General features: G+C 41.8%; 1 protein-coding gene across 21 annotated transcripts in view; it reads right to left on the bottom strand.

Annotated features, from left to right (window-relative positions):
- PTPRF (protein tyrosine phosphatase receptor type F) overlaps positions 1–27,134 on the bottom strand; it is a 653,187-nt gene that overhangs the window by 113,279 nt on the left and 512,774 nt on the right. For 11 of the 21 annotated variants that reach the window (XM_078392790.1, XM_078392795.1, XM_078392801.1 and 8 more), the window contains one exon: positions 17,172–17,360. In XM_078392790.1, the coding sequence (XP_078248916.1) occupies positions 17,172–17,360 (189 nt within the window). Of the gene's footprint in view, positions 1–5,661; positions 5,680–17,171; positions 17,361–27,134 lie in introns of all 21 variants that reach the window. The other 10 variants (XM_078392786.1, XM_078392787.1, XM_078392785.1 and 7 more) reach the window with 1 other exon arrangement.

Below are 27,134 nucleotides of genomic sequence, written 5' to 3'. Positions count from 1 at the left end.
AGTGTGGTAGAGGCCAGTGGTAGATAGAGGAAAGACAGAAGTAGAAAAGGTCCCCTTTCTCTTTTTCTATTCAACTACCACTGTTTCGTTTTGTGCTTCTCTGACATCTCTATCTCCCTGTCCCTCTGTCCCCCTTTTACATACATCCCATCTTCTTCCTGCCCACGGGGCTTTTCAAAGAACAGACTGTTTGCCTAAACTCTGAACTGATTTCTAGCACAATGCTTCTGAAATTTAAGATGAGAGCCTTGAGCGACCAGTTGGCCACTCTTGATTTAAACAATAGTCAACACACCAATAAGACAAATGAGTTAGCTTGAGTAAATGCCATAACCTGCTTTGAATCTAAACAATGTTTAAGCTTAAATTCAGCCCATACTACATTAGGGTCAAATGTGGCTGGAATAATGGTTACAAGATTAAGCTGTTTATCTTGCCCATTAGGAATAATACCTGCACCCTGTTTAGTTGTCTCCACCTGAAATCTCATATACAAGTTGTGGAGAGAGTAAGAACAACAATGATGAAGGCAAACAATATAGAATGGCTGTAATAGCAGACTTGGCACTCTTGTCAGGAGCAAAACTCTAATACTTTCCAGGCAGAAAAGACTTTCTTGGTGCTTCCAGAGTAGATTCCAGAGATGGTAGATGAGGATCTTTATTCACAAAACATACATTCAAACACACCTGGATCAAGAGAAAAAGCATTAACCCGCCTGCTTATCAAAGCCTGAACCCATTTCCTCTTGCCAGAGAAAGCAGCATGGAACAGAAACTAAAATTGCTGGCTCTGCTCTTCTCACTTCAAGGTGCAGAGGTCAAATTCAGCTTTCATATCATTGTAAAGAAAGGAAACTAATGTGAAATCAACTGATGCTACCTACATTATTTAGAAGGATAAATTGAGACTGCCACCTAAGTCTATATGTCAAGGAGAAAAAATGAACTTCATTCAGTCTTCTATGCAACAAAAATGATCTAGAGAGTTGTTTCTATGTTACACTAGGACTAGTGGGTGTGATGGTAGTGGAAGATTCCAATCACAGAAGCTGCTTTCTACCACTATCTAGGGTGCTTTCACATATTCTGGTAAGCATCTATGTATCTTGCTGTTTAGCTGTTCACACAAGGGTTTGAACAACATTATCAAGTGTGTTCTCCAGTCTTTACTATCTAGCCCAGGCAATCTTTAACTACGGTGATATGTAAATGCTTGTCTGTAACTCTAACAGGCTAGCTGTGGCAACTGGAGCAGTAGCTGATAGGAAGGTATTCCTAGGAATAAAGAGGTACCCAAACATCTGATGTCTGGTTCCCTTACCCAGGACACTTCCAAACACTCTTTCTATGAATGTGTGTGTGTTTGTTTGTGTGTGTATGTATGTATGCATTCCTTACTTGGATTTTTTTCATTACTGTTACCAGAATTCAGGAGGATTTTTCCCAGCTATAGTTCTGATAGTTTTATCTAAAAATTCCCAGTCCTCACAGGAATTTCAGGATCCTCACCTGCTGCTCACCAAGGCTCTCTCTGCAGATGGCTATTAAAGCATGGGGAAGTTAATTTTTTGAGAGGCACCTTCTACAGAGCCTAATGAACAGAGAAATTACCATCCTTTAATGAAGCCATTCTTAACAGCGGCCATCTGGCCCCCGGGGGGGCCCTCCTGGCACACTTGAAGAGGGCCACAGACTGGAAACAATTCTTCACACATCACTTTATAAGGTTCGTTATGTGACTTATACAATCCTGACTCTGCCTATATTTCCTTCATATTGTGCTTATGGATGTGGCCAAAAAAAAAAAGGTTGAGAATGGCTGCCCTGATGCTTTGCTGTCCCCATGGAGCTTAGAAATCTCCACTCATGTTCTTCCCTGTGCTTTAATGGCTGTCTGCTGAGACAGCCTTAGCAAGGAACAGGTTAGGATCCTGAAATTTCTCTGTGGACAGGGTTTTTTTTTTTAAGTAAAACTTTCGCAGAATTCTATCTGGGAAAGGAATTAGGAGGGAATTCCTGTTAAATTCTGGTTGTTGTAAAAAATCCAAAATTTCCATGCCTGTTCTTACCATGCAATATGTTTCATAACAGGTAACATACAAATGAGAACAATTCAGGTGGAAATGAAGGTGGGGGAGTGTTATAAGCAATGCCAAAGATGGATGGAAAATATTCTATAGGTTCCTCCTCTCCCTGCATTTCTATTCTGTGTTCCAGAAATGGAACCATGTTCTGGTTTCACAGAATCTGCCCTGCCATGTAAGCAAAATTATTGAAAACCGTTAAGTCTACGTGGCATGATGTGTAAATCATGTGCTGGACAACTCATTGCATCATTTTACTATGTTGCCAGGTGCAAGTGTGGGTAGTACTGTGCAAGTATATTTTACCATTTATTCTCAGGAAAACCATTCAAAACATCTATGTGTTGCAGGTACAGTGATCCTTTCCACAGATACATGCAAGCAAACATCACTAAACATGAATTAATTATTTCTGAGTAATGATTCACAAGATTATTCTGTTAATGTGCCACTCAACATTTCTGATCACCATAGATGCTCCACAAAACGGCAGCCAAATATCTCCATACCCAATTTAACTATTGTTACTGCCAATTATGCAAGAAAGTGAAACACCATAGCAGTTCTCTTGATGTTCGTTAGATTCTTGTTCACCTGTCTGTTCCCTGAGCTTAACAGATTGGCATGGCTTAGACCTAGAAGGAAGCTGATCTTCTGTGACATAAACAAGTGAGCTAGCTATTGACAGGGTTATGAAACTGAGCATCCCACAAAGGCAAATGGAGGAATACAGTTCAAATATTGATCTGGTTCTTGTTCATGCATTCTCATTTTTGCTTCAGATCCTAAAAGAAAGACTTACATTTACAGGTCCAAAACACTGAAAGAAAGAAAGGTCTTTCTTCTGTAAAGGTCCCAACAGAAGTAACTGTGTGAGACTGCTAAAGGATTGGAATCTGCTTGAAAGGGTGCTGAGGTATGTGTCTTAGTGGATGGGAGACAGCTTGAAATGTGGGCAATATTAACCATTATTAGATAAAAAGATTTTCTGTACTTCTCTGCTAATTTGCAGGCATTTCTATTTTAAAAATATTTTCTTTCTGCTTTGCAGGTGTGAAACTGATATGGGGGAGGGATATAGTTATATAACACCACTGGTTTATTTTGTGAATCTTTTAAGCACAGGGAAGCTAGTCCCTGAGAAAGAACTTATTTAAAATGCTGTCATCTTTTAATACTTCTGCTCATTCTTATGTACCAGATAATGGCAAGTGGGAAGTACTGGAGTTCCATGACATGCCAGCATTTCTGCTTTCAGGAGAATAGCAGTGCAGGGCAAGTCAGTCCCCATTATATTAATATAGTTCCCTTATGGAGCAACTTGATTTGAACTTTGATAAAGGGGATGTTTACTATTTCCCCTCAAGAAGCATTCCTTGTGGCCTGTTAAGACATCCTTCAAAATGCATATCCACACATTCATCCTCTCTGCTAACCTGCCGGTCACCAGCTAGACCCATGCATCTCTGAACAGTCTATCAAAACTCACCCTGACCTTTCAGCCTGGGTCTCACCTGAAAGGCAAAGGGGGAATGTTAAAAGTGGCAACTTGCTTTGCAAATACAAAGCTCTCAGTTAGAAAGAAACGACAGCACCTCTGGAAAGCAACAGTAGTGCTTGTGGTTGCAAGGCCTGAAAGAAAACTTCACCTCAGAAATAAAACTTGATCCTCTTTCTCAAGTTGCCTAGCTCAACCTCCCATTACACATTCACTCTTTCAATAGACTTGGGCTTCAGAACATTCATATGGAGTCTATATCATAGAATCTACATATGACCATGAAAAATTAAAAGCAACCTGCTAATTGTGAAAACAACCCATCAGCTTAGTCTGATTTCCAGATGACATACACACATCCCAGAAATACAACGAACTTACCTTAGAGAAGACCCAGTACTGACCACTATGTGAGTATAAACTCTCTTTTCCCACAAGTATTACATCTGCTATCTTTAGAGATTCAATAGCCTGTGTATTTTAACAAAAGGCATCAATCTCATACAAATCCTCTACATCATGCCAAGAGGTGCCTGTTGGTCCTTACAGAAACGTCATCTTTGACATTCAAATGGGACATGTACATTTTAAACAATGCCAGGCTCATTTATTTAAAATATCTAATTAGGACTGAGATAGGGAGATTCATGTTTTATGAGATGGATGATTCTCATTACAGAGAGATGTCTACTTTCCCAAAAAGGATATCTGGAACACCCAGGAAGTTCTGATGCTGAGTCATTAAAGCCTTCAGTTGTTGGTAAGAGAAAACACATGGAAGTTATGTGCAGGGAAAAGATCTAGCCTGCTCAAGGCAAAGACTGGCTGCAAGCATGACCTGTGTGGCTACTTAACATTCAGCCTGTCGCTTTGCTTTAAGACTTCTGATACAATTGGAGAAACAGTTTGGGGGGGAAAATGCTCATAATATCACTGCTGTCAATCTTGCACAGCATTCCAAAGAGGAGACGACAGACAACCCCATTTGTAACAAAATAAGGATTTTTCTTGTGACCCAGATAAAGTCAATTTGCTGCAAATACACTAGAAATGGCAACTCACATTTGCTCCAAAATCACTTAACAAGAATTGAAAACATTAATCCCCAGCAACAGAACCAGTTCCAAAAAGTTGGATTATTAATTTTTCAGCAGTAATTCAGTGGAGAGGGAAAGGGTAGGAAAGAAGGGGAAGCATTGGACAAATGAGAGAGTGTAATTTAGTGGTGGTAGTAAGTTCATCAGGAAATTCAGGGGTCAGTCAACAGCAGTAACTGAAATTGCAAGAGATCAAAGTCACACTACAAGGGACTGATTAGCTATAAAATTAATTCCAGGGACCACTTTGAGACAAGAAAAATTATTAGCATTTTTATAGGCATTGGAGCTACCAGGCCTGGGAATGTGGAACTGTCATACTGGAGCTGAGTGAATAACTAAAGACTTAAAACAGCCAGATGTGTGTCCAGTTCATTTACTCACAACAAATATTTATGCTACGGTGCACCATGAGTTCTTATCAGGCTTCAGTAGGGGTGGAGCTAGCTTCTTACATCTCCTCCCTCTATCTTCGTATTATTAAAGGCCAACAAACTGGAAAGGTGCACCTATCACTCTCAAAAATGTTGGTACCTATTGGCTGGTGTTTTAAGAATCCACCTTTTATTAATTCAGTTCCTTCCAGTACAGAAGGGCCTCACTCACCTCTCATGAAAACATTATATTCTTGAGAACACATCCCAGCATTTGTTTCAATCCTAACTTGACTCAGTGCCCCAGAGGAAGACTCTGGAAGACTAAAGATTTCCGAATACTCTGTGGCATGAAAAAGGGACACAATTTACCACTCTGAACCTCCCGTTGAATAACCCCCTTTAACCTGCAATGGATGATTCTACAAGGCACACACTAAAAGTAAACCAAAAAAAGCACACGTGGGAGGAGACGGCAGGTGAGTGAGTGTGCTGATAGAGTCTGGAGAAAAAGAATAGCTGGAGATGACATACTGCTGGAGAGGGGACATGGCAAAAAGGAAATGGAGTGATGTGACAACTGGAGGCACAGTTCAGCATTCTTACCTCTGATTGGTGTACCACCTGGTGAGGTAATTTGAATGCAAATAAGATTAGAGAGAAGCGTTAGTACAAAGAGGAAAGGAAGAAAATCATAAATAAAAAGTAGAAAGTTTTTCAGAGCTAAAATTTGTATTAGCGCAACAGGAATAATAATTAAAAGAAAATGATGTGCAGTAACAAGTCAGAGTGATGTCTTCAGGTGGTTAGTAAAGCCCTTTGCTACCAAGAACACAGAGTCTGGCCCCCATTATTCCAACTGAGGTATTTTGTGTCCTGCACAAAGAAGGGTGCTGGCTACTAGACAAAACCACTGGCATCACAATTGAGATGTAGGAAACACTGGAATATGGGTGTTTTAGACTTTTTTGTCAGAAGGTGGGGCTGTGGGAATACCAGAGTGAGTGGACTATGAGTAATTTTGTGTGTGTGTGTGTGTGTGTGTGTGTGCGCGCGCGCACGCGCGCGCACGCGTGCGCACACACGTAGAAATTAAAATTAAGCATATGGGAGTTGGTGAATTACATATTCTTGGTCTAAAACTGAATGGACCATTGGGGACAAAATCTGCTGATTACGTAACTGAAACTTAAACAGCTGAGCAATGAATGCAGAGATAGCTTGGACAAATCCTGTATCAGATTTCCCCTGCTCAGAAAGTGTTGTCCTGCAGCATTGAATTTTTGAATAAAAATGAAAATAACTTTATCCAGTTTTCATTTAGATCAATGGAGCACATGGCATGCTCTGCATAATTTGTGTAGCAGACAGAGAAGGGTTTTCTACCCTCTTTATAAGGGAGCTGAAAATACTTTCCCATGCTATGAATGCATCTTATAAGGAGGGCTTGGCAATTAAGCTAACTGCCCCAAAGCTTCGAGCAGAAGTAGTTACGTATTAGGGTTTGCTCAGTTGTGCACCTTATTAATGGCATGATACAGATGTGCAGAGATATTTGGATATGTAATCTGATAGCAAACCCCTTTGATCCCAAGTTTTGTCCCCTTGGTCTTATTTTGTGCAAATGAAGGCTGTTAGTAAGGGCAGGGAGATTCATGCAGATCTAATTTGTAGGCAATTCATGGTATGTGTTGGTCGGATGCAGATTTTCCATATCTGAACGCCAAGCACTTACCAAAGAAAACTGGGGAGTTTAAACAGACAGAAAGAGAGGGTTAAACAGGACACAGAGCGTCAAATCATGTTCCGTGTATTGATCAATAAATACCAGTAAGCATACGAGTGCTGTGTATCTGAGATTAACCGCTCCCCACATTCCATTATCCACAGCACTGATCACCCAATGGGAAACAAAGAAAGACATTCAAAGAGTTTCTGTAAATACAAAGAAGGCAGATTTTCAGCATGTTTAACTTGCCTCTTAAAGAGTAATTAAAATATTTACACTTGTTATCTCTTTCACTCTCTCCTAGTGCCTATTCCTTCAGGCGGTAGCCCTTGAAGCGGTTATAGTCGCTGCATTTAGCATTCTCCACAGCTAAGATGACATTACTCCATTTTCACTTTATGGCTGGTTTATATTTGCTGATGGTTTTGTCCACACATGACTGAAGAATCGACAGGTTGCATACCTGTAATTGTAGTTCTTCAAGTGGACCTCTGTGATTCACACTATGGGTAATCTGTGCATGCGCAGAGCCTTGTCGGAATATTCTAGAGCTTCTGCGGTAGCAAAGGAAAATACATTAGCATAGACCCCTCCCCCTGGTATATGTACCTTGGTGCCAAGGCTTTCCCTTCAGTTAGGTCAACCACCGCATAAAGAATAGGGTGTGACAGTGGGGAGGCTGGGTCAGGATGTGTGAATCACAGAGGTCCACTCAACGAACTACAATTACAGGTAGGTAACCTGTTCTTCTTCTTCATGGCCTCTGTGAATCACACTATGGGTGACTAAAAACCTGGAGGAGGGTGTCACATCAAAGTAGATGATAACACAGCACGCCCAAAAGCAACATCAGATTACTGCCGAACGCCCAATCTGTAGTGACTGATAAATGTGGACGGCTATGACCATGTGGCAGAAGCGCAGATGTCTGGTATGGGGATGCCCTGAAGAAACTCCATAGATGTCACCAACGCCCTACAATGATGGCAGATACTCTGTGGCGCTGGAGCTTGAGCAAGCTGATAAGCAAGTTGGACGGTAGACAGAACCCAGTTAGATATTCTCTGTGAGGTAACCTGAAGACCCTTGGAGTTCTTGGTCCACATACTGCTGAAGCCTACATTGTAGGATTTTGAGCCTAACCTTGCTAGCGTGTGAAATGAGTGCAATTGTAGAGTCGTTGGAACCTTTTTTGGCACTTCCCTACTTTGGGATTGGGATGTAGACTGATCTTTTCCAATCCTCTGCCCACTGCTGAGTTTTCCATTGATGATGATAAAAAAAAATAGCACACTGGTCCTTTGATGTTAGGCTGTGGCACCAGGGTGGGTGACATGACCTTTAGCCTAGTTTGTTCCTTTTTGCACACCACAAACAGAATGATTAAAGTGGTAGGAAAAGCCCCCCCCCCAAACTCTGCCTTGGCTGTCTCTAGCAAGCACGTCATTGCTAGCAACACTCTGGCAGCCTGTGTAGATTCAATAAGATTTTGAATTCAAATAATGTATGATTTCTTTCCTTTCAAATCAAGGGGGGTAATGTTGGCGTATATAATTTTTGGGGGGCGTATAAGGTAAAAAAGTTCCCTGACTCCTGATTTATACATATAGGCCTTTCTAGTTGAAGGTTTCTTTTCATGATGAATGACATTAATCAGTGAGGCTGAATCCTCCACGCTGCAAGATGAAGAGCAGGGAGATCTGGGTGGAGAATTTGATTTTTGTTCTGTATGAGCAGGTGAGATAGATGGGGCAGGTGATAAATGTCGGATGACAGCTGGTGGAGAATTGGAAACCATGGCTGTCGCAGCCACCATGGAGCTATCAGGATAGTATTGGGCCTGTCCTGCTGAAACCGGACTACAACTTTGTGGAGGAGTGGAAACAGTGGAAACAGGTAAATGAGTGACTTGGGCCAATGGCCGATGAATGCATCTCCGTGGGAGTTCTTGCCTACTCCTGCATGGGAGCAGTAACACTTATTTCCAGTTTACCCGGGAGGTAAAGAGGTCGCTGGTGGGTGTGCCCCATCGTCGAATTGGAGGTTGCTGTTGGTGTTGAGAGAGCTGTTGAGGTGGTAAAGGCGTTGATGGACCACAATGTATTAGGTAAAATAAGCAGACGCTGGTGACGCTGAGTGGGATGAGTACTCGCGGTCCTCCTAATGGAGAGGAAAATACTAACTTGCCGGTGCTGCAACGTGCCCAGAGCTGAGGAGTATTGATCGGCTTGTTTTGGGTTCTTAGGTGCTGGCAGATAAGAGGTGCCAGGTAGTCCTTGGTGATCATGGTAATAAGATTGCTTCAACACCAAAGGTTCCCTAGCAGAGATATCCTGCAGGGGCAGCGCCGCCGGATCAGGAAGAGCGACTGGTCGATAGTGTTTGGCGGGCTTCTCCGTTAGGTACCGATCAGGGCAAACGGCATCCCAATGATGGTGCTGAGTGTGATCTCTTTCCCCACGAGAAGGCTTGATGCCTTTGTTGATGTGCTGTAGGCCAAGGTGGTAGACCTACAAGGGCAGAGTAAGGCACAGTTCCTGGTTGCGTTTAGCACCATGGATGTCTGATGAGGCAATTTGTGAAGACTTACTCGGAGAGCCTGATGATTGTCGCGGGCGTTTAGGGGAAGCCGTGAGTCGATCAACACGCTGTTCCCGTTCGGGAGACTGCGATGGTGAGGTTGAGGAGGTGGAAGTTCTCATCTGAAAGAGAACTGACATAGATGAGGCTTCTAGACTCTGGTGGTTGTGGAGTTGGGGAAACGGTTTTGGAAGGCTTTGATTTTTAAGACTTAGCCTTCTTCGGATGTGATGGTTCCGGTGCAGAGGAAGTGTCCATGGACAGTTTTCTCTTAGAGGCTGTTTTTGATGTTGAGGGTTTCAACATCAAATGTTTGGGTTTGTGCACTTGTGTGACTGTTGATATTGAGGGCAGAGTAGGTTGTCGACGATCGGAATGAGATGGAGTAGCTGACGGACGCTGTTTTTTTGCTTCAGAAACAGCTTCATCCATGGCTTTAGGGATTGCTCCCAGAGCTGAAGCTTGGGTCTAGAGAGGCAACTGTGGAGAACTCCACATTTAAAGTTTTTGCAGTGAGGGGACAAGGAAGTTTTATGGCCTCACTGAGGCAAAAAAGGTATTTAGGGAGGCCGTCAGAGAGCGGGATCTCGTTATCACAGCTACACAGCTTTTAAATGAGCCTGAAAAGGCCATGAACCAAGAACAGGTTTTGAAAACAACAGAAGGGGGGGGGGATACTTTGGCCCTAAGGCCGGAGCACATCTTGTTTTGAAAAGAATAAAGATAATAATAAAAAATAAAGTTTCAATAACTTTCCTACTTTCGTTTTCTGATTTCTCACAGAAGCAATGATCGAGGTTCTCAACGTGGTGGTTGAAAGAAAAGTGAAGGGAGAGCCTTGGTGCCAAGGTAAATATACTGGATGGGAGGGGTCTATGCTAATGTATTTTCCTTTGCTACCGCAGAAGCTCTAGAATATTTCGATGAGGCTCTGTGCATGCGCGGATTACCCATAGTGTGATTCACAGAGGCCACGAATCAGAACAGTAAGACTCATGCCATTGCTGAAGCTGTACGTAATCTCATAATAAATCAGGTTCCTATTTATTTGCTGTTTATATATATATAAAATGATAGTTAGGACTATATATATAGTCCTAACTATCATTCCATTCCTTGTGACAGAACATTTCTCATCATGGAAGCTTGCATAGGTTACCAGTTATAATGACAAGAAGAGGATTGCCAATAGGAAAAATGTGCTGATCACTCATTTTTCTTCCTAGTCTCTCAATTATTATCATAATTAAAGATTCCCAGTACAAAATAACATCCCTACCCCCACTTGTGTAGTCAGCAGACCCTGAAATCTCCCCCTCTCCACCAAGCCCAGTAATCCTTCCTGATCCCCTAGACAGTTAAAAAGCACCTGCTTTACACAGCTGTCAGATCTCAAGTTAATCTTAAAAATCATATACTAACTGAAATATTTGTATAAAGTGATCTACACAAAGGTAAACAATCCAGCACATCCATAAAAATAGACTCCTTAACGAGCAGCTGACTCATTCTTTTGCATTAAAATCCAACGTTCAGATCTAATTATTCCTGTCAGACCTACATAGTGGCTCTAAAACAATGAGGGCTGGTATGCACAGACATACAATGTGGAAAATGTGCCACAAGTAGAAGGCTTTCATCATATGCCACAAAAGCAAAGGTCAGTGCACTTTTCCAGGTCAGAATGCCAATGGTGTATAATTTCAATATAGAACACATCCAAATGCTGCAAATCTATATGGGACTTTCGTAATTCCAAGACTCCCAGCCCCAGGAGTAATCTAGAACAGTGGTTCCCAGCACTGGGTAACCCAGTGTTCTTGGACTGCAGCTCCCAAAATTCCTGCACAGCTAATGGTGAAGGCTTCTGGGTATTGCAGTCCAAGAACACCTGGGTTGAGAATCACTGATATAGAAGACTTATGGGACTGGGAGAGATGAATGAAGAAGGCAAAAGAGACATCTTCCTATGACCATCATCTGCGTCACTAAACTAGGAAACAGAAGGGAACGTGCTTCATTTCCACTTCTGGTTGAAAATCCACTCACTGCTCCATAGGAGGACAGTTTATTGAGAAGCTCGCCCCATAGAATCTAATTGGGTAGCAGGACTGCTCTTTCCATGGAGCAGTAAGGTGACTCGCAGCAAGAAGTGTGATTAAGCAGTGACTTCCCAGCTAAAGCATGTGCAGTGAAGCAAATAATGGCAGAAAGAAAACATTCTGTTTTGCCTTATTTTTTTCTCCTCTCCCAGGCCCAAAAGCTTCCTGGGCGATCCTGGGCAAATTCTGGGGTAGCAGTCCTGGCATTAGAAAAATCTCATCCCTTCTGATTTGGTTCAGAAGGAGCCTTTGTCACATCCATTTGGAATTCTGCCCAATGACAGTCTTATAAAGAAGAGCTTATGTTAGGGCTTAAGGTTTGCATTCAGATATTTTCAGGTTCAATCCCCAGCATCTCCAGGTACGGCTGAGAAAAATTCTTGTTTGGCACCTTGGGAAGAGCCACTGTCAATCAGTGTAGGCATTACTGAACTAGATGGACCAATTTGTCTGACTTGGTATAAGGCAAGGTTCCTGTGTCCCTGTTATACTTCCACCCAATTTCTAGCCTGTTCTTCATGTACTCAAACTTGAAACAATTTCATACTGGTTATGGCATTATTTACTCATTATATGAGCATCTACAGGAGGGAATGGGCGTTTAGGATGGCCCTGAAACAATCTGAGAAATACACTATCTTGCATAGCCTTGAATCCAACAAAACTGCCTACAATTACAGTAGCAACAACTGAACTGAAGCTGCCTTTTCCCTTGAGGTAGCTGTGCATATAACAATAGTGAAAAGACTATTGTTATGTAAACCACTGCAGCTGGCCTATACAAAGTTGGTAATGCACAGAATTTAATGCAGCCCATCAGCTATGTGTGATATTCTTACTGCTGTATCAGACTTATTATTCAGAACAAGCCTCCATAATTTTGCATTTCCCTTCAACACTTGTGATACTACACAAGTTTACTAGACAATATGGAAGCAACCCAATACAATGCCGGAAACACCTAAAGAATGCCAGCCCTGAGATTTATTGGGTATGAGAGCACTACTCAGCTGTTGAGCCTAAAAGCGTATAGGGTTCAAACATTGGTGGGGAAGGGGTCATATTTGTAAACCCTGCCCACACATCCCCACCCCCACACATCACAGAAACTTTTTTGGTGATCAGCGCGAAGGTCTGCATAGGCATTTCTAAGTATGTTCAGCTAACCATGTTCACAACATTTCAGTGATTAGTACCCCTTTTTAAATAGCAATACCAATCACAAAAACACAGTAAGTGCATTCAGCTGAATGTGCCTACAGTGCCTTTGGAGATCTCCACAATGAGCACTTCAAGTATGTATGTCGTCTATGTGAGTTGAGGACTTGGGGGAAGGGCTTACCCGACATTACTGCCACCTTTTAAAGCCCTATTCAATTTTAATGCTTTAATATGGCTAAGGCCTCCTATTCCATACTTTACACATTCAGTGTGGAACACAGTCAGATTTCTAACGATGTTCTGTCCATAAGAACATGTTTGGCAAACAGAATGTGGGCTAACATGCATTTTGCTTTATACTTTGCAATTACTGCAAGGTATTTGCAATTATTTCTGGTTCCTATTTGAATTAATAAGCAGACATAACCAATTTCTTTCAGGGACAATTTAAGTAATGGGTTGCTGATAAATGTCTACTTGGGTCTTATTTCTTTCAGATCTGTAGCAATTCTGTTCTAGGACAGGGGATGCCATCTTTCTGTAGGGCCATTTTATTGATACTGGGGCTGTTACATTACCAGTAAAGCTATATGGGAACAGAATACAATTCCTGGAAATAAACATTTGATCTGTCCATGAATATGAGACTTCAGCTACCAGCTGGTTACGTAACATGTGGTTAGATATTACTTATAATCTACCATTATTCACATTTGCTATGAGTATAATTTTTACTAATGTCTGGTCCAGGAATCAAGAGTAATTTTGATGGCTGATTCCTGGATCTGGTACTATATGACTGTGTTTACACAGATCCACTTATGAATATGACATACTAGCAGGCCGTTTGCCTGCACATTCACTCTCTTAACACAGTACAGAAAACAACTGGGGAAGTCGCCAGTAATTAAACATAGTTTTCTCCAAGCTGTGGTTTGATGTCATGGCTTGTTCTGTCACACACATTTTCTGGGAAGCCATCTTGATTTGCTTGCTGGCTTGCATGCATGAAGGGCTGCGTGTGCAGACAGTTTCTATCTCAAGTTATAATTGACCAAACTCTTCTTGGCTTTTAACTTTAAGCTTACCAATTGTGCACTCTTGATTTCTTTAATTAGTCAAATCTTTTGTTTCAGTTTTCACATGTGTACCTACTATTGCATTTGTATTTTTGTTTTGACAGTACAGTAATTTTGCAGTTGAATGTACAGTAACTGTCTCTGCCATATAGTGACTATACTGATGTAGCTGGTGCCACATCTTCTGCTTTAGTCTTGTGAAATGAGCTTGTAATACACCTTTATTACACTCCATAGCAGTATGGCACCTTGAAGTGAGGAGGGCTGTGAATTTTTTTAAAATCAATAGCACTGAAGCTTTACAAAACTGATCAACTGGGCAGAGCAATGTTGCGAAAACACTTTACTTCTCTTTTCTTATCTATTTTTTACTGGCTTGAAAAGCATGTAATAAAGTGGGAAACCACATATCTGCACATAGTTGTGTTGCATTTTGAAAGCAACATCAGTAACAGCTGAGATAAGATCTTCCCATTGTGTCATATATGTGTGCCTTTTCACATCCCAAATATTTAACCTCATTCATCTTTAACCAATTGTAAACTGAATGTGCACAGCCTGAACCTTAACCATTTTCGTCAACCTGCTGCACTTATTTTGTCTGAAGGCAGTTTAGTATTTTATGATCAAACATTTATAGCTATTGTATTTTGGGAAGTAGTTACAGCTGCAGTTGTTCACAAATTGTCTATCTAGCCCTGTACAATCAATACAGGAATATACAGCCAGAGATGGGATTAATAATCCAGACCTGGCAAAAAGTTTTCTTTACAGAAAATGCAAGGAAGATGCATAAAGCCGTATCAAGATGTTATTAAAAATCTTATTTTTCTCTTAAGCACTGTACTACGTTAGTCCCAGTCTAGTGAAAGTTGTGAAATGTGTTGTCCACGTGTGAGATGAGAAGAGGAAGAGACGGTTTTATTATGGGAGGGGCAGACTTGCAATAAAGAAATAACTTGGGATTTTTAGAATATATAAATTCCCTAACAAGAATCAGTGCACAGAAAGTTCACATACACTTCTATCCTAGCCCCTGTTCTGCAGGCAAGGAGCAACCTTGAAGATATTACCACTTTTTTTTTCCAAAGCCTGCATAGGTACTCTTGCACTTGAATGGTAGACTGCAGGAATGCTTAGCTTCCAATGGTGGCTTAAAAATGAATGGACTAGTTTTTAGAAAGTGTTACAAAAAAGGCATTTAATATGGGGCAGCTGAATCTTTTATCAGTTGGGGTGGGGGAGCAAAGTGCATATATCAGTGATTTCACAGGCACTATCTCACAAGTGCCCAGGACACTCATACAATCCTATTTCACATGGCACTGAAAATGTCATTGATTCTGCAGGCTGGGGAAAGAGCTGTAATTTTCTAGAGACATACTGCAGTTTGGGTTTTAGAAAAATGCTATACAGAAAAGGAGAAATGGAGTCTGGAATGGCCCACGGCTGGAAGAGCTGAGCAGTAGCAATACAATCTATTTCATGCCATCAGAGCCCTGTGAATTCCAAATGTATAAAGTTCTCTACTGTACTTTTATTAGGAGAAGATAATACTGGAATCTATGGTTATATTCTTATGTACATTCTTCTGAAAGAAACCTTCACTGAAATTGAGTTTTCATCAAAGTTGGAGGTGAAATATATTAGTTTTGCTTTGTAAAGCTTTCCCCTTCCCTAAAAATAATGACCGCAAATCTCTCTTTTGAGAATAGCACATGGAAGTCTGCAAACCTCGTTTACAATACTGCCTAATCAATTATTTTTTAAGCCTGCATCAGATGTGCTATCCATTGATTTCCAACGCTAAAAATTCCAGGGTCTTCCACAAACAGGGAAAATTATGATAGAGTTGGAATTCCAAGTGAAATTTGGCTAAGATGCTGCTTGCAATGAGGAAAAAACAAAGCTAAACCAAACAAGCTTTGGATGTGATGGCAGTGTTGAACTCATTTTGTTTTTAAATTCAGGTTTTTCCCCCAAGCTTGCTCAGCAGCAGCCGCTGAGTGCACATGATGTGAATGTTGTTGAGAGCCAAGTACTTGCCTAAGGGTTGCCCTGCTCATCTGCAATCTTCCTAGATGCAGATACTGTTTTAGTAAGAATGGAGAGCAAAAATTCACTTCCCTTGTGCTGGCTGTGTAGTGCTTTTCAAGTTAAATTAACAAGGGTGATATTTTCTTTCAGAGCTGGCATCTTGAGATTAAGCTAAAGGTCGCTGTGAAATGACATAAACTGTAAATGTATCAGTGTAATTAGTGTTTGCAGCTCTATATGGGGAGAGCCTAATGCAAGACTGAGGTCTAACAGGTGTCAGTAAGGGGTTAATTACAAGCTCATTTATGCAGTCTGCTGCATACCGACCTAAAAGCAAGACCACTACAGCTCATAAATTGCAGTGTTTGCAGGGCATACAAAGTAATAGGTTGAGATGGTGGTAGTCATCTCACTGGCTCATGGGCATACTTGTTCCCTTGACCAAGGCAAGATATACTAGTCACAACCTCTCTCACACTCAACAGGATGCTATCAGACACACCTTTTAAATCTAGATCTTGCTATGACTATGTGACTGCATTTCAGGAAAACATAATGGACTCATTTAAATGTTTACTATACTTTCATGTAATAAGGCAGATTAAAATGTTTAAATTATTAAAGACATATATATCATATTTTTATTGTGCTAAGAGCTTTACAGTATTCATCTTTCTCAACCTTACAGTCATCCACAAAATCAGGCAGCAACTCCACAACTGATATGGGATTTTAATGTAGATACTGTATTTTCAGGTCCAATGGGTTATACAATGTACCATTACATCACAATGGCAGGAGGGACAATACATGAAATTTTATATTTCAGCTTCAGAATTGTCAAGTTTTTGTCATTGAATTGGTTTCTGGTAATCCGCTCCAGTACCCAGTTACAAAATAAATGGAGCATGTTTTGTAAACCAAAAAGCAGTAAATCACCTCCGTCTTTGGGCCAATTAATAACTGAACAACTACCCTGTTTCCCCTAAAATAAGACCAAACCTGAAGATAAGCCCTAGTATGATTTTTTTACGATGCTCGTAATATAACCCCTACCCCAAAAATAAGCCCCGTTAAGTGAAACCCCGTCCTCCACCACTGTGCAGCAACCAGAATAATATGACATGATTATCTGAATAACAAAGATTGTTGTACATGAAAAAAAACCCCGCTGAAAATAAGCCCTAATGAATTTTTTGAGCAAAAATTAATATAAGACCCTATCTTATTTTCGAGGAAACAGGGTAGCTACTCATTAAATCAAATTTTAGCTTTTTTGAACCTGTTGTTCTGAGAGGGACACCTAGTTCCCTAGAAGCAAAAACCCATCCTGGAGCCAGAGTGACATTATTACACATTAGGTAAAGTATTACAAAATAGGGAAAGATTTGGGGTTTGTGTGTGTGATGAAAATAAGAAACCTTTTACCTGAACGGAGCTGCTTGATTCTCCCATTGCTAGCAGCTGTGTCAACAGGAAGGAAGTCTTTAAACCAGGAGATTTCAGGATCAGGGTTGCCACTGGCAGCACAGAGCATTGTAGCAGTGCGGGCTTTCTCTACTACCTTCAATTGTGGGCCCATATCTATGGTTGGAAAGCCAGACGGGATCTGATTCTCTGCAAAGGAATATATATATAGAGAGAATTGCTTTACAAGTCACAATGGGATAAAATTCCAATAACAGAAAAATGGTTTGTAATGTTGCAATTGCCAGCCATCAGCATCAGACACAACTGCCTTCTTTGTTGACCAGTTTTCCCAATCTTGATCCTGGATTTTACATCAGTAGAGAACACAATGAATACAAGCTTCCACGACTCCGTAGCAAATACAGTATGTGTGCATATGGCCTTTAGGATTAAATATATTTGGAACAAAGAAAAGCCAGCTCAGATACTTGGCAAGTATTTTTCACTACATATTTCCCCATGTTGTTCTGCTCTTCTGACAGCGGATATGATTATTAAAAGACCAAAAGAAAAAAAATGAATATAAAATTAACAAGCCAAAGTAATTGCACCAATCTATGCCAGGGTGCACATTAGGAAGCTGCCAGAAACTCTCCCAGGCAGTTGAAGGTATCTGAGGCATGCAGAAAATGAGCAATGTACACCCTGTCGTGGCTTACTGCTCTATTATGAGATGAAAGTATCACTGTGATGAACATTTTTTAAAAAATCACAGTACAGGTAGAGAGAAAAAGAGGTAATTTTGACTGCAATAACTCCACTACTCTCACAGATAAGTGTGGCTGAGCTCATCAAGAGGCTAGCAATACAGAAAAACCCAGAATGCTCCAGAACAGCCTTTCAACACAACAATTGCCAAATTAAGCTCATTTTCTTAACTCTGAGGAAAGATGTACGGTTAAGTATGAATAACAATCAAAGACAATTGGGAGGGGAGGGGCAGAATACCATTTAAATGCTTCTTAAAATATTACAAACTTCATTTATTCTCACACAGTTGTTGTTTACAGGCACTTAAGCAAAACCAGAGACTGTTAAATAAGGGCTTGCCAGACAGTTCAGCCTCAACAGCTACAGTGGTGCCTTGACTTACGATCATAATCCGTTCCAGAAAATGGACGTAACTTGAAATGGTCGTAAGTTGAAGCACCATTTCCCATAGGAATGTACTGAAATGCAATTAATCCATTCCGGCCGAATAAAAAAAATCACCGAAAAAAATCACTGCAAGACTCATTGGAAACGCAATTAATCCCTTCCGGTTGAAGGGGGAGGGGAGGGGGGGGGAAACAATCAAGTGTGCAAGACTCATTGGAAATGCACAGAAAACAAACGGAACAGATCGGAAATGCAAAGAAAACAAAGAAAAAAGCAAGGGAAGCACGCAGGACCCATTGGAAATGGGGAACCCCCCCAAAAGCAACCAAACCCCCCAAGATCTATCGGAAGTGGGGAAAGAAAAAAAAACAGCCCACCAAGACCCATCAGAAATGGGAAAAAACACTCCAAAAAGCAACAAAAAGCCCCAAGACCCATCGGAAATGGGGGGGACCAAAACAAACAATCCCCCCAAGACCCAGCACAGAAACATAACCCCCAGCTCAAAACCACACTCCAAAAACACCCAGAACAGTTTTTAAAAAGCAGAAAACAGCAACTTACCTTACCAGGCAGCCCGAAGCCTCCCTGCAAAAACACACACACAGACACACACAGAGACACACACAAACAGACACACACACACACACACACACACACACTCAAAAGCAGAAGGAGGCAGTTCCAAGCCTCCTCCGACACACACTCTCTAACTGCTGGGGCGAAAGAGCTACAAAGAAGCAGCCTCTTTGCCACCTACAGTTAGAAATTTGAATTTCCCGCCTTTTCCCCCTCCCTTTTTCTGTTCGTAAGTGGAAGCTCCAGTCACAAGTAGAAGCAAAATTGTGCGGCCGTAGCTGGTCGTAACTTGAAATGGTCGTAAGTAGGGACGTTTGTAAGTCGAGGCACCACAGTATTCTTATCTGTATCTTTCTGATAATAGGAAGGATGAAGTCAGGCATTGAACCCTTTCATTCCACCAGGTAGGTGCTGCACTTGAACTAGAGGCCTGGAAAAATCCCCTTCCATTTTGGAAGGATAAAAGCATATACAAAGAGTAGTTTCTTTCTTTCTTTTTTTAAACAGGGGAGAGTTTTCATTCTCTTTGTCTAGACTCTAGAACAGCTTCCTCCAACTGGAAGCTAAACCCAGATTCTACTGTTTCCTGTAAACACTGGAGACTGAGTAGGGTAAATTTCAGGATGGCTTTAGTTTAAAAAAAAAAACTTAACACTGTACAGAAAAACATGTAAGGATAGCTGTCACAGTGAACCATGGATTGCAAAATATAAGCCTATTGTACCACTCCTCTTGCTGTGACAACTATGCTCTAAAGCAGTGGTCCCCAACCTTTTTGGGACTGCAGACAGTTTGGGGGGTGTGGGCCCCGTGCACGGACCAGTTGGGGGGGTGGGTGCACCTCTGTGCTCGCGGGTGGGCGTGTCATGCTTCTGGAGGGGTGTGTTGTGCTCATGGAGGGGTGTGTCGTGCTCGCGGGTGTAAGTGTAAAAGGCAAAACCCAGCAGCGATGTGGGCGCGCAGGCGCCTGTGTTGATGGGGTGTGTGGAGGCACTTTGGGGATTGGAGGGGAGCAAGCAAGTCAGCTAGCCGAGAAGAGGGCATGGGGGCAAAGCGCGTGCATGACATGCCCCTCCACAAGCACGGCACGCCCCTCCGCAGCACCAAGGGCGGTGGAGATCTGTGTCCATGGCCCAGTTCCAGGAAGCCCACGGACCGGCACTGGGCCACAGACTGGGGGTTGACGACCACTGCTCTAAAGCAGTGGTTCTTAACATGGGCAATAATGCCCCCCAGGCGGCGATTTCATTTTTCAGGGGGGCGGTAGAACGAAAAGGGGCAGTGTGGGGGCAAAAGAACAGAAGGGGGGCGGTAGGGGGGCGCTGGAGCAAGCCAAACCTGTGAAGGCAACTGCAGCCGCAGTGGTGGCAGTAGATCCGGTGCTGCTGCTGCCGCCAGATGATCCAGCTCTTTCTACCTGCCACGTCTCGCCTTTCTCCTTTAGGGGAGCATTGAGTGTGGATCAGGTGGAAGGAAAGTGTCTCTTGGGTCCTCATCCTCGCCCCGTGAAGCACTGCCTCGCACCCGGGTGGGGAGGGAGACTAGGTAGGTAGGTAGGTAGGTAGGTAGGTAGGTAGGTAGGTAGGTAGGTAGGTAGGTAGGTAGGTAGGTAGGTAGGTAGGTAGGTAGGTAGGTAGGTAGGTAAGATATCATCACCTCAGGGAGGGGGGCGATGATAACTTCCTCAATGGCTCAAGGGGGCGTTTCTTTCAAAAAGGTTAAGAACCACTGCTCTAAAGCATGGTTAAACCCCTGCTTTCCACATCTCACATACTGTACAATACTTCTATTTCTGTCTGATATTAGCAATCAAGGCTGGGAAGATACAAGGTCACAGCCTCTAAATTTAAGATAAAGAATGTTGAATATAGCATGCTTTATTCATATTAATGTTCCATGTCTGCTTTACATATCCATAATTTGCATAATCTTTTCAGACCTTACAAGCTTCTAGTATTGGTTTTCTCCCCTCTTTTGCATATCTATAAATGATTAACCAATTTCTAGGATAAAGCTGACTATTCAAATGCTGACGCCTTCCCTACTGTCCCATGAAAACCCCAAACACAGTCTCCACCTTTCTACCCCAGGATTCAACAGAACAAGGCAACAGAATGGCTCGGAATCTGGCTTCTGTGTTCCTCACCTAACAGGCTATGGAGGGGATTTACAATTTCTAAAGAAATTAAAAAACAAACTAACCACCAGCTGGAATTTACTAAGAACCTGAGCCATTTTGTGTCTCCCAGTCTGGCAATCCAGAAACCTGCTCTTCATTTGCCAACATAAAGGACTTTTTGTGAAGAAGGCAGTGCTGAAAGCTACTTTAGGAAAAAAAACCCCACACAAAAACAAAACCAAAAACCAAAAAATGACTGCTCTCCATTGATTTTTAAAGACAAAAGGTACACAGAGCTTAACTGGAAAGACACCAGAGTTAGCATTCAATGACAAAAAACAGCAACACTGATACAACCACAATGCACACTCCACCACAGTTTGAAATTAAACAAAAGCAGGCATATACAAGAGTATCATGGGACACAGCTTAGTTTGCAGAGGCCGGCACAAAAGCTGCACACAAAAACATTCTCTTCAAACTAGCCAAGTGTGCCTGAATTATAGCTGCACCTTGCTGCATGCAATAAAAAATAGGCGGTTAATTCAGAGAGATCAAACCCACCAAGTGATCAACTGTAATCCTTTAACCTCCTGCAGTCTTCCTTAGTTTGTGCAAAGAATATTCTAAGCAAAGAATAAGCCAGTAAGGTCCAGTATTACCTACTGAGAAGCAGTGCAATCTAATGGCCCTTTATCTTCTGTTTTGGACCACTTTGGGGAATGGGCTAGTTTGCTCCATTTTCCAGTGATCGTATGATGTACAGGCAGTTGTAAGCCAGCCCAACCCATATCCATGTCTACTTGCAACTTTCTAGGTCCCTGGCAGGGATTACTGATTTTTTAGCACACACGTACGATTTCTCCATTTTAGTTCAGTTTCCAGCATGTATGATCACTGATATTGAACCAAAGCAGTACTGTTTCCCCCAGTGTTTCAGTGCTATGAAGTAATAGATCTCTTACCGATAAATAAGAAGGGGAATTCTAGCTTTCCACTGATCTCCACAGAGGGAGTGACAGGAGGGGACATAGAGGATGATATCCTTCCACTCCTTATATTTTTCTTTACAATCCAGCACTATTTCACTTGCTGGCAAACCTATGAAGTGATATGCCACTTATCAATAAATTAAAAACTAAAATCCATGTTTCTTCTGCTCCTCATGGAAAGGGAGGAAAAAAGAGGTGGAGGGGGGTCTCTCTCTCTCTCTCTCCTTTTCTTTAAAATGCAGTCTATATATACTGACTGACTTGCCACTGATGGGATATATATCCAGATTTCCCCTGCTCCCCACAGGGGCAGGGTGGTGGTGGTGGAGAGACAGAAAAAAAGGTAAAGACAGAAAGGATCTATTATTTCCTTGTTCTTTCCCCTTTCCTTTATAATCCACTACAGTTTCACTTCGGTGGCAAGCCAATGCAGTGATATGTCAGTTACTAAAAACAATGCCAGCTTTCTTCCACTTCCTGCACAGGGGGACAAAGGAGAAGATATTGGGGCATGGAGTCTGAGAGTGATGAAAGGTTTAATGTATTCTCGAAGGCTTTCGCGGTCAGGATCCGATGGTTGTTGTAGGTTTTTCGGGCTGTTTGGCCGTGTTCTTAAGGTTTTTCTTCCTAATGTTTCACCAGTCTCTGTGACCGGTATCTTCAGAGGACAGGAGTCAGCACTCTCTCTGTGCTCTGCTGCTGTTTGTTTGATAGTTGAGTATTTATAGCTGTGGGATCAGCCTTTTGTCCTTTCAGGAAACTGGATGATTATGGTGATCAAAGTGTTTTTTGTTGTTGTTGTGGGTGTATTGTTTTGATAAAGGGGAGAGATTATCTGTCACTGTGATTGATGGGTGTCGTTAGCTGGTCTTTTGTGTGCAGTGATTACCCGTCCTTTGTTGACCTTTTGCAGGCTGTATTTTTTAGTGCTGGGAGCCAGGCTTTGTTGAGTTTTAGACTTTTTTTACACAGAGGAATTATATCGGACACAGAGGAATTATATCGGAAAGATTTGGATATCCCGGACAACGCAGACAATGTAGTTGCTGACCTTGAGCCAGACATCCTGGAGAGCGAAGTCAAGTGGGCCTTAGAAAGCCTGGCTAACAACAAGGCCAGTGGAGGTGATGGCATTCCAGTTGAACTATTTAAAATCTTGAAAGATGATGCTGTTAAGGTGCTACATTCAATATGCCAGCAAGTTTGGAAAACTCAACAGTGGCCAGAGGATTGGAAAAGATCAGTCTACATCCCAATCCCAAAGAAAGGCAGTGCCAAAGAATGCTCCAACTACCGTACAATTGCACTCGTTTCACACGCTAGCAAGGTTATGCTCAAAATCCTGTAAGGTAGGCTTCAGCAGTATGTGGACCGAGAACTCCCAGAAGTACAAGCTGGATTCCGAAGAGGCAGAGGAACTCGAGACCAAATTGCTAACTTGCGCTGGATTATGGAGAAAGCCAGAGAGTTCCAGAAAAATATCTACTTCTGCTTCATTGACTATGCGAAAGCCTTTGACTGTGTGGACCACAGCAAACTATGGCAAGTTCTTAAAGAAATGGGAGTGCCTGACCACCTTATCTGTCTCCTGAGAAACCTATATGCGGGACAGGAAGCAACAGTTAGAACTGGTCATGGAACAACTGAGTGGTTCAAAATTGGGAAAGGAGTACGGCAAGGCTGTATATTGTCCCCCAGCTTATTTAACTTATATGCAGAATACATCATGCGGAAGGCTGGACTGGAAGAAACCCAAGCCGGAATTAAGATTGCCGGAAGAAATATCAACAACCTCCGATATGCAGATGATACCACTCTGATGGCAGAAAGTGAGGAGGAATTAAAGAACCTTGTAATGAGAGTGAAAGAGGAGAGTGCAAAAAACGGTCTGAAACTCAACATCAAAAAAACTAAGATCATGGCCACTGGTCCCATCACCTCCTGGGAAATAGAAGGGGAAGATATGGAGGCAGTATCAAATTTTATCTTCCTGGGCTCCATGATCACTGCAGATGGAGACAGCAGCCCTGAAATTAAAAGACGCCTTCTTCTTGGGAGGATAGCGATGACAAATCTTGACAGCATCTTGAAAAGCAGAGACATCACCTTGCCAACAAAAGTCTGAATAGTCAAAGCTATGGTTTTTCCTGTCGTGATGTATGGAAGTGAGAGCTGGACCATAAAGAAAGCTGACCGCCGAAGAATTGATGCCTTTGAATTGTGGTGCTGGAGGAGGCTCTTGAGAATCCCCTGGACTGCAAGGAGAACAAACCTATCAGTTCTAAAGGAAATCAACCCTGAGTGCTCACTGGAAGGACAGATCCTGAAGCTGAGGCTCCAGTACTTTGGCCATCTCATGAGAAGAAAAGAGTCCTTGGAAAAAACCTTGATGTTAGGAAGGTGTGATGGCAAGAGGAGAAGGGGACGACCGAGGATGAGATGGCTGGACAGTGTCTGCGAAGCAACCAACATGAACCTGACACAACTCCGGGAGGCAGTAGAAGACAGGAGGGCCTGGCGTGCTCTGGTCCATGGGGTCACGAAGAGTCGGACACGACTAAACGACTAAACACACAGACTTTTTTTCTTTTTTGTTGAAGCTCTACTGGTGTTTGTGGATTTCAATGGCTTCCCCATGCAGTCTAACATAAGGATTGCTGGTGCTGTCCTGTACTTCTGAAATAGAATTTAATGTCCAGCTTGTTTCAGGTCATGTTCAGCTACTGCTGATTCTTCCGGTTGTTTTGGTCTGCAGTGTCTCTCATGTTCTTTGATTTTGGTGTGGATGCCGTGTTTTGTGGTTTCAATATATACCTGGCCACAACTGCGAGGTGTCCGGTATACTCCTGCAGTGGTGAGGGGGTCCCTTTTGTCTTTTGCTGACTGTAACATTTGTTGTATTTTTGTGGTGGGCCTGAATACTGATTGTAGGATGTGTTTTTTCAAAAGTTTCCCCATGCAGTCTGTGACCCCTTTGATGTATGGCAGAAATACTTTATTTGTGGGTGGCTGTTTTTCCTCTTCAGTTTGGTGTTGTTTTCTTGGTTTGAAGGCTCTTGTGATTTCATTCTTGGAATAGCTATTTGCATCTTCCTGTAAAGATGCCAGCCACAGAGACTGTTGAAACCTTAGGAAGAAAAACCTTAAGAACATGGCCAAACAGCCCGAAAAAACTACAACAACCAGATGAATGGTTTGTTTTGAGGTGCAGTGTGGCTTTCTGTTCCCAAACTACCCTATTACTCTAAATCTCAGCGTGCACTTTCAACCAACCCTACAATATCTTTTGATCCTGACTGTCCTTTGTGCTAATCTCTCAACAGGGTGAAAGATTGTGAGAGGTGAGCTTACTGATATCTCTCTATACCACTTATTGGAAAACATACTGCAGCACCTATAACACTATCCGCAGTGTTAAACATATCAGAATAGGTTAACAGGTTTATCACTTCTTCATGAAAATTGGCTATTTGGACCAGGAGGAAATCAGATTAAAAACTGAAAAATCATTTATACTTTATCTTTTAGCCCCACATAGATCCTCCAAACTGGTTTTTAATACAATTATGCACCATCAAGTCAATTCTTATTTATGGCAACCATTTCCATAGTTTTCTAGGTGTAGGGTACTCAGATGTAATTTACCATTCTCTTCTGAAGGTGTTCTAGGATTGTGTGATTTACCCAAGGCTACCTAGCCTGGCTCTGTTCACCAGGAGGCATAGTGGGAAATTAAACTCTCAACTCTTGACTCCTTAGTCAGATACCTAATTCACTGAGCTATCCAGTCAGCACCAGAAGTCAAACTAGGAAATAGTAAATTCTGTTTAAATTATTTTATTAGCCACATATCTGGGACCAGAATTTTAAAGAAAAAATTAAGTGTGGAAATACAACAACCCCTCTCTGCCTGGTAGGGGAGTTTCATAGTGACATGAAAAACACATTTTCTCCCTAATATATTTTCTAACAAATTGTGAAGAGGGTTGTTGTAATAGCTATTATTGGATTTAGCCATTTCAATTTGAGAAATACTCCCTAACTATATCTGACTATTTAATGTGAATCATTTGCCAAATGTATTTCTTTATTTTCATTGATAGAGACCATTAGTCAAGGACACATACCATGAGGTGACTCCTGTCAAAATTAATTTGACCCAGGGACAAAAGCCACAAAATAGTTTTACAGGTCATTACAAATGAGCACCTGCAGAACCTTTTTCTTCCATCACAAAAACTCCAATTTGTGTCAGTATATTTCTCACAACCCACTTCCAAAGATAATTGTTTTTAAAAGCTGTAAATGTATTTATGGACATTTTTCATACCTTCTGAGATTCATTTTGTGCTGACGGGCCAAGTGTTGATGCCCCAGAAATAGGAGCAAAATGTGACTTTTGAAAAAAAAAAAGCAGATAGTTACAGCTCCCCACATCTTCCTAATACACTGAGGAAGACTATTCACTTCAGAATCCTGTAAATTGTTTGAGATTCTTACCCACAGGCAGTTTAAGCAGTTTTGCATATGTCTACACATGTGCACCTCCATCCACAGGAATCAGCTAGTATCAGATGATTGGGAAGTGGGGGAAATTCATATATACAACTCTTGACCTTATTATCAGTAAGAACACATGAATTCATTCGTTTGTTTGTTTGTTACATTTACATCCTGCCCATCTAGTGCCTAAGAACTTCTTTGAATTCACAACTGGGAAAAGGGGGCATGCTGTGTGCTCAGGATTGTAGCTAAGGGAGATATTTGCTGAGTATAAGCACTTCAGCATTTCCCCTGTATAAACTGGGAAGTGCAGGTGGATATTTCACCATTTCCCCCCACATTCTGAAGCAATTCTTCAGGGCCACTACATTAGGTAATTGTTATTTCCATGTCCTTCAAAGAAGTAGTGAGATCCGAGACTTTTTTTAAAAGTTTCTGAAAGGAGAAGGAAGTAGTTAGGAATTTTATTAATTTTGGGATGCTCACAATTTTGAATGTTCCTGTCATATGGTCAGGATTTATTTTTGTCTCTGGAAGCTAGTCATATAATTCAGGACACCAAGATTTAGGAGCAGTCCTACTGCTGTTCTCCCCAAATGCATTCTGTATGACTATACCATAAAAGCTGGG

This window comes from Pogona vitticeps, chromosome 4, assembly GCF_051106095.1.
Source record: "Pogona vitticeps strain Pit_001003342236 chromosome 4, PviZW2.1, whole genome shotgun sequence".
In the NCBI taxonomy this organism is placed as follows: Eukaryota; Metazoa; Chordata; class Lepidosauria; order Squamata; family Agamidae; genus Pogona; species Pogona vitticeps.
The sequence above is the reverse complement of the archived record's forward strand: the minus strand, read 5'-3'. Positions and strand labels throughout refer to the sequence as shown.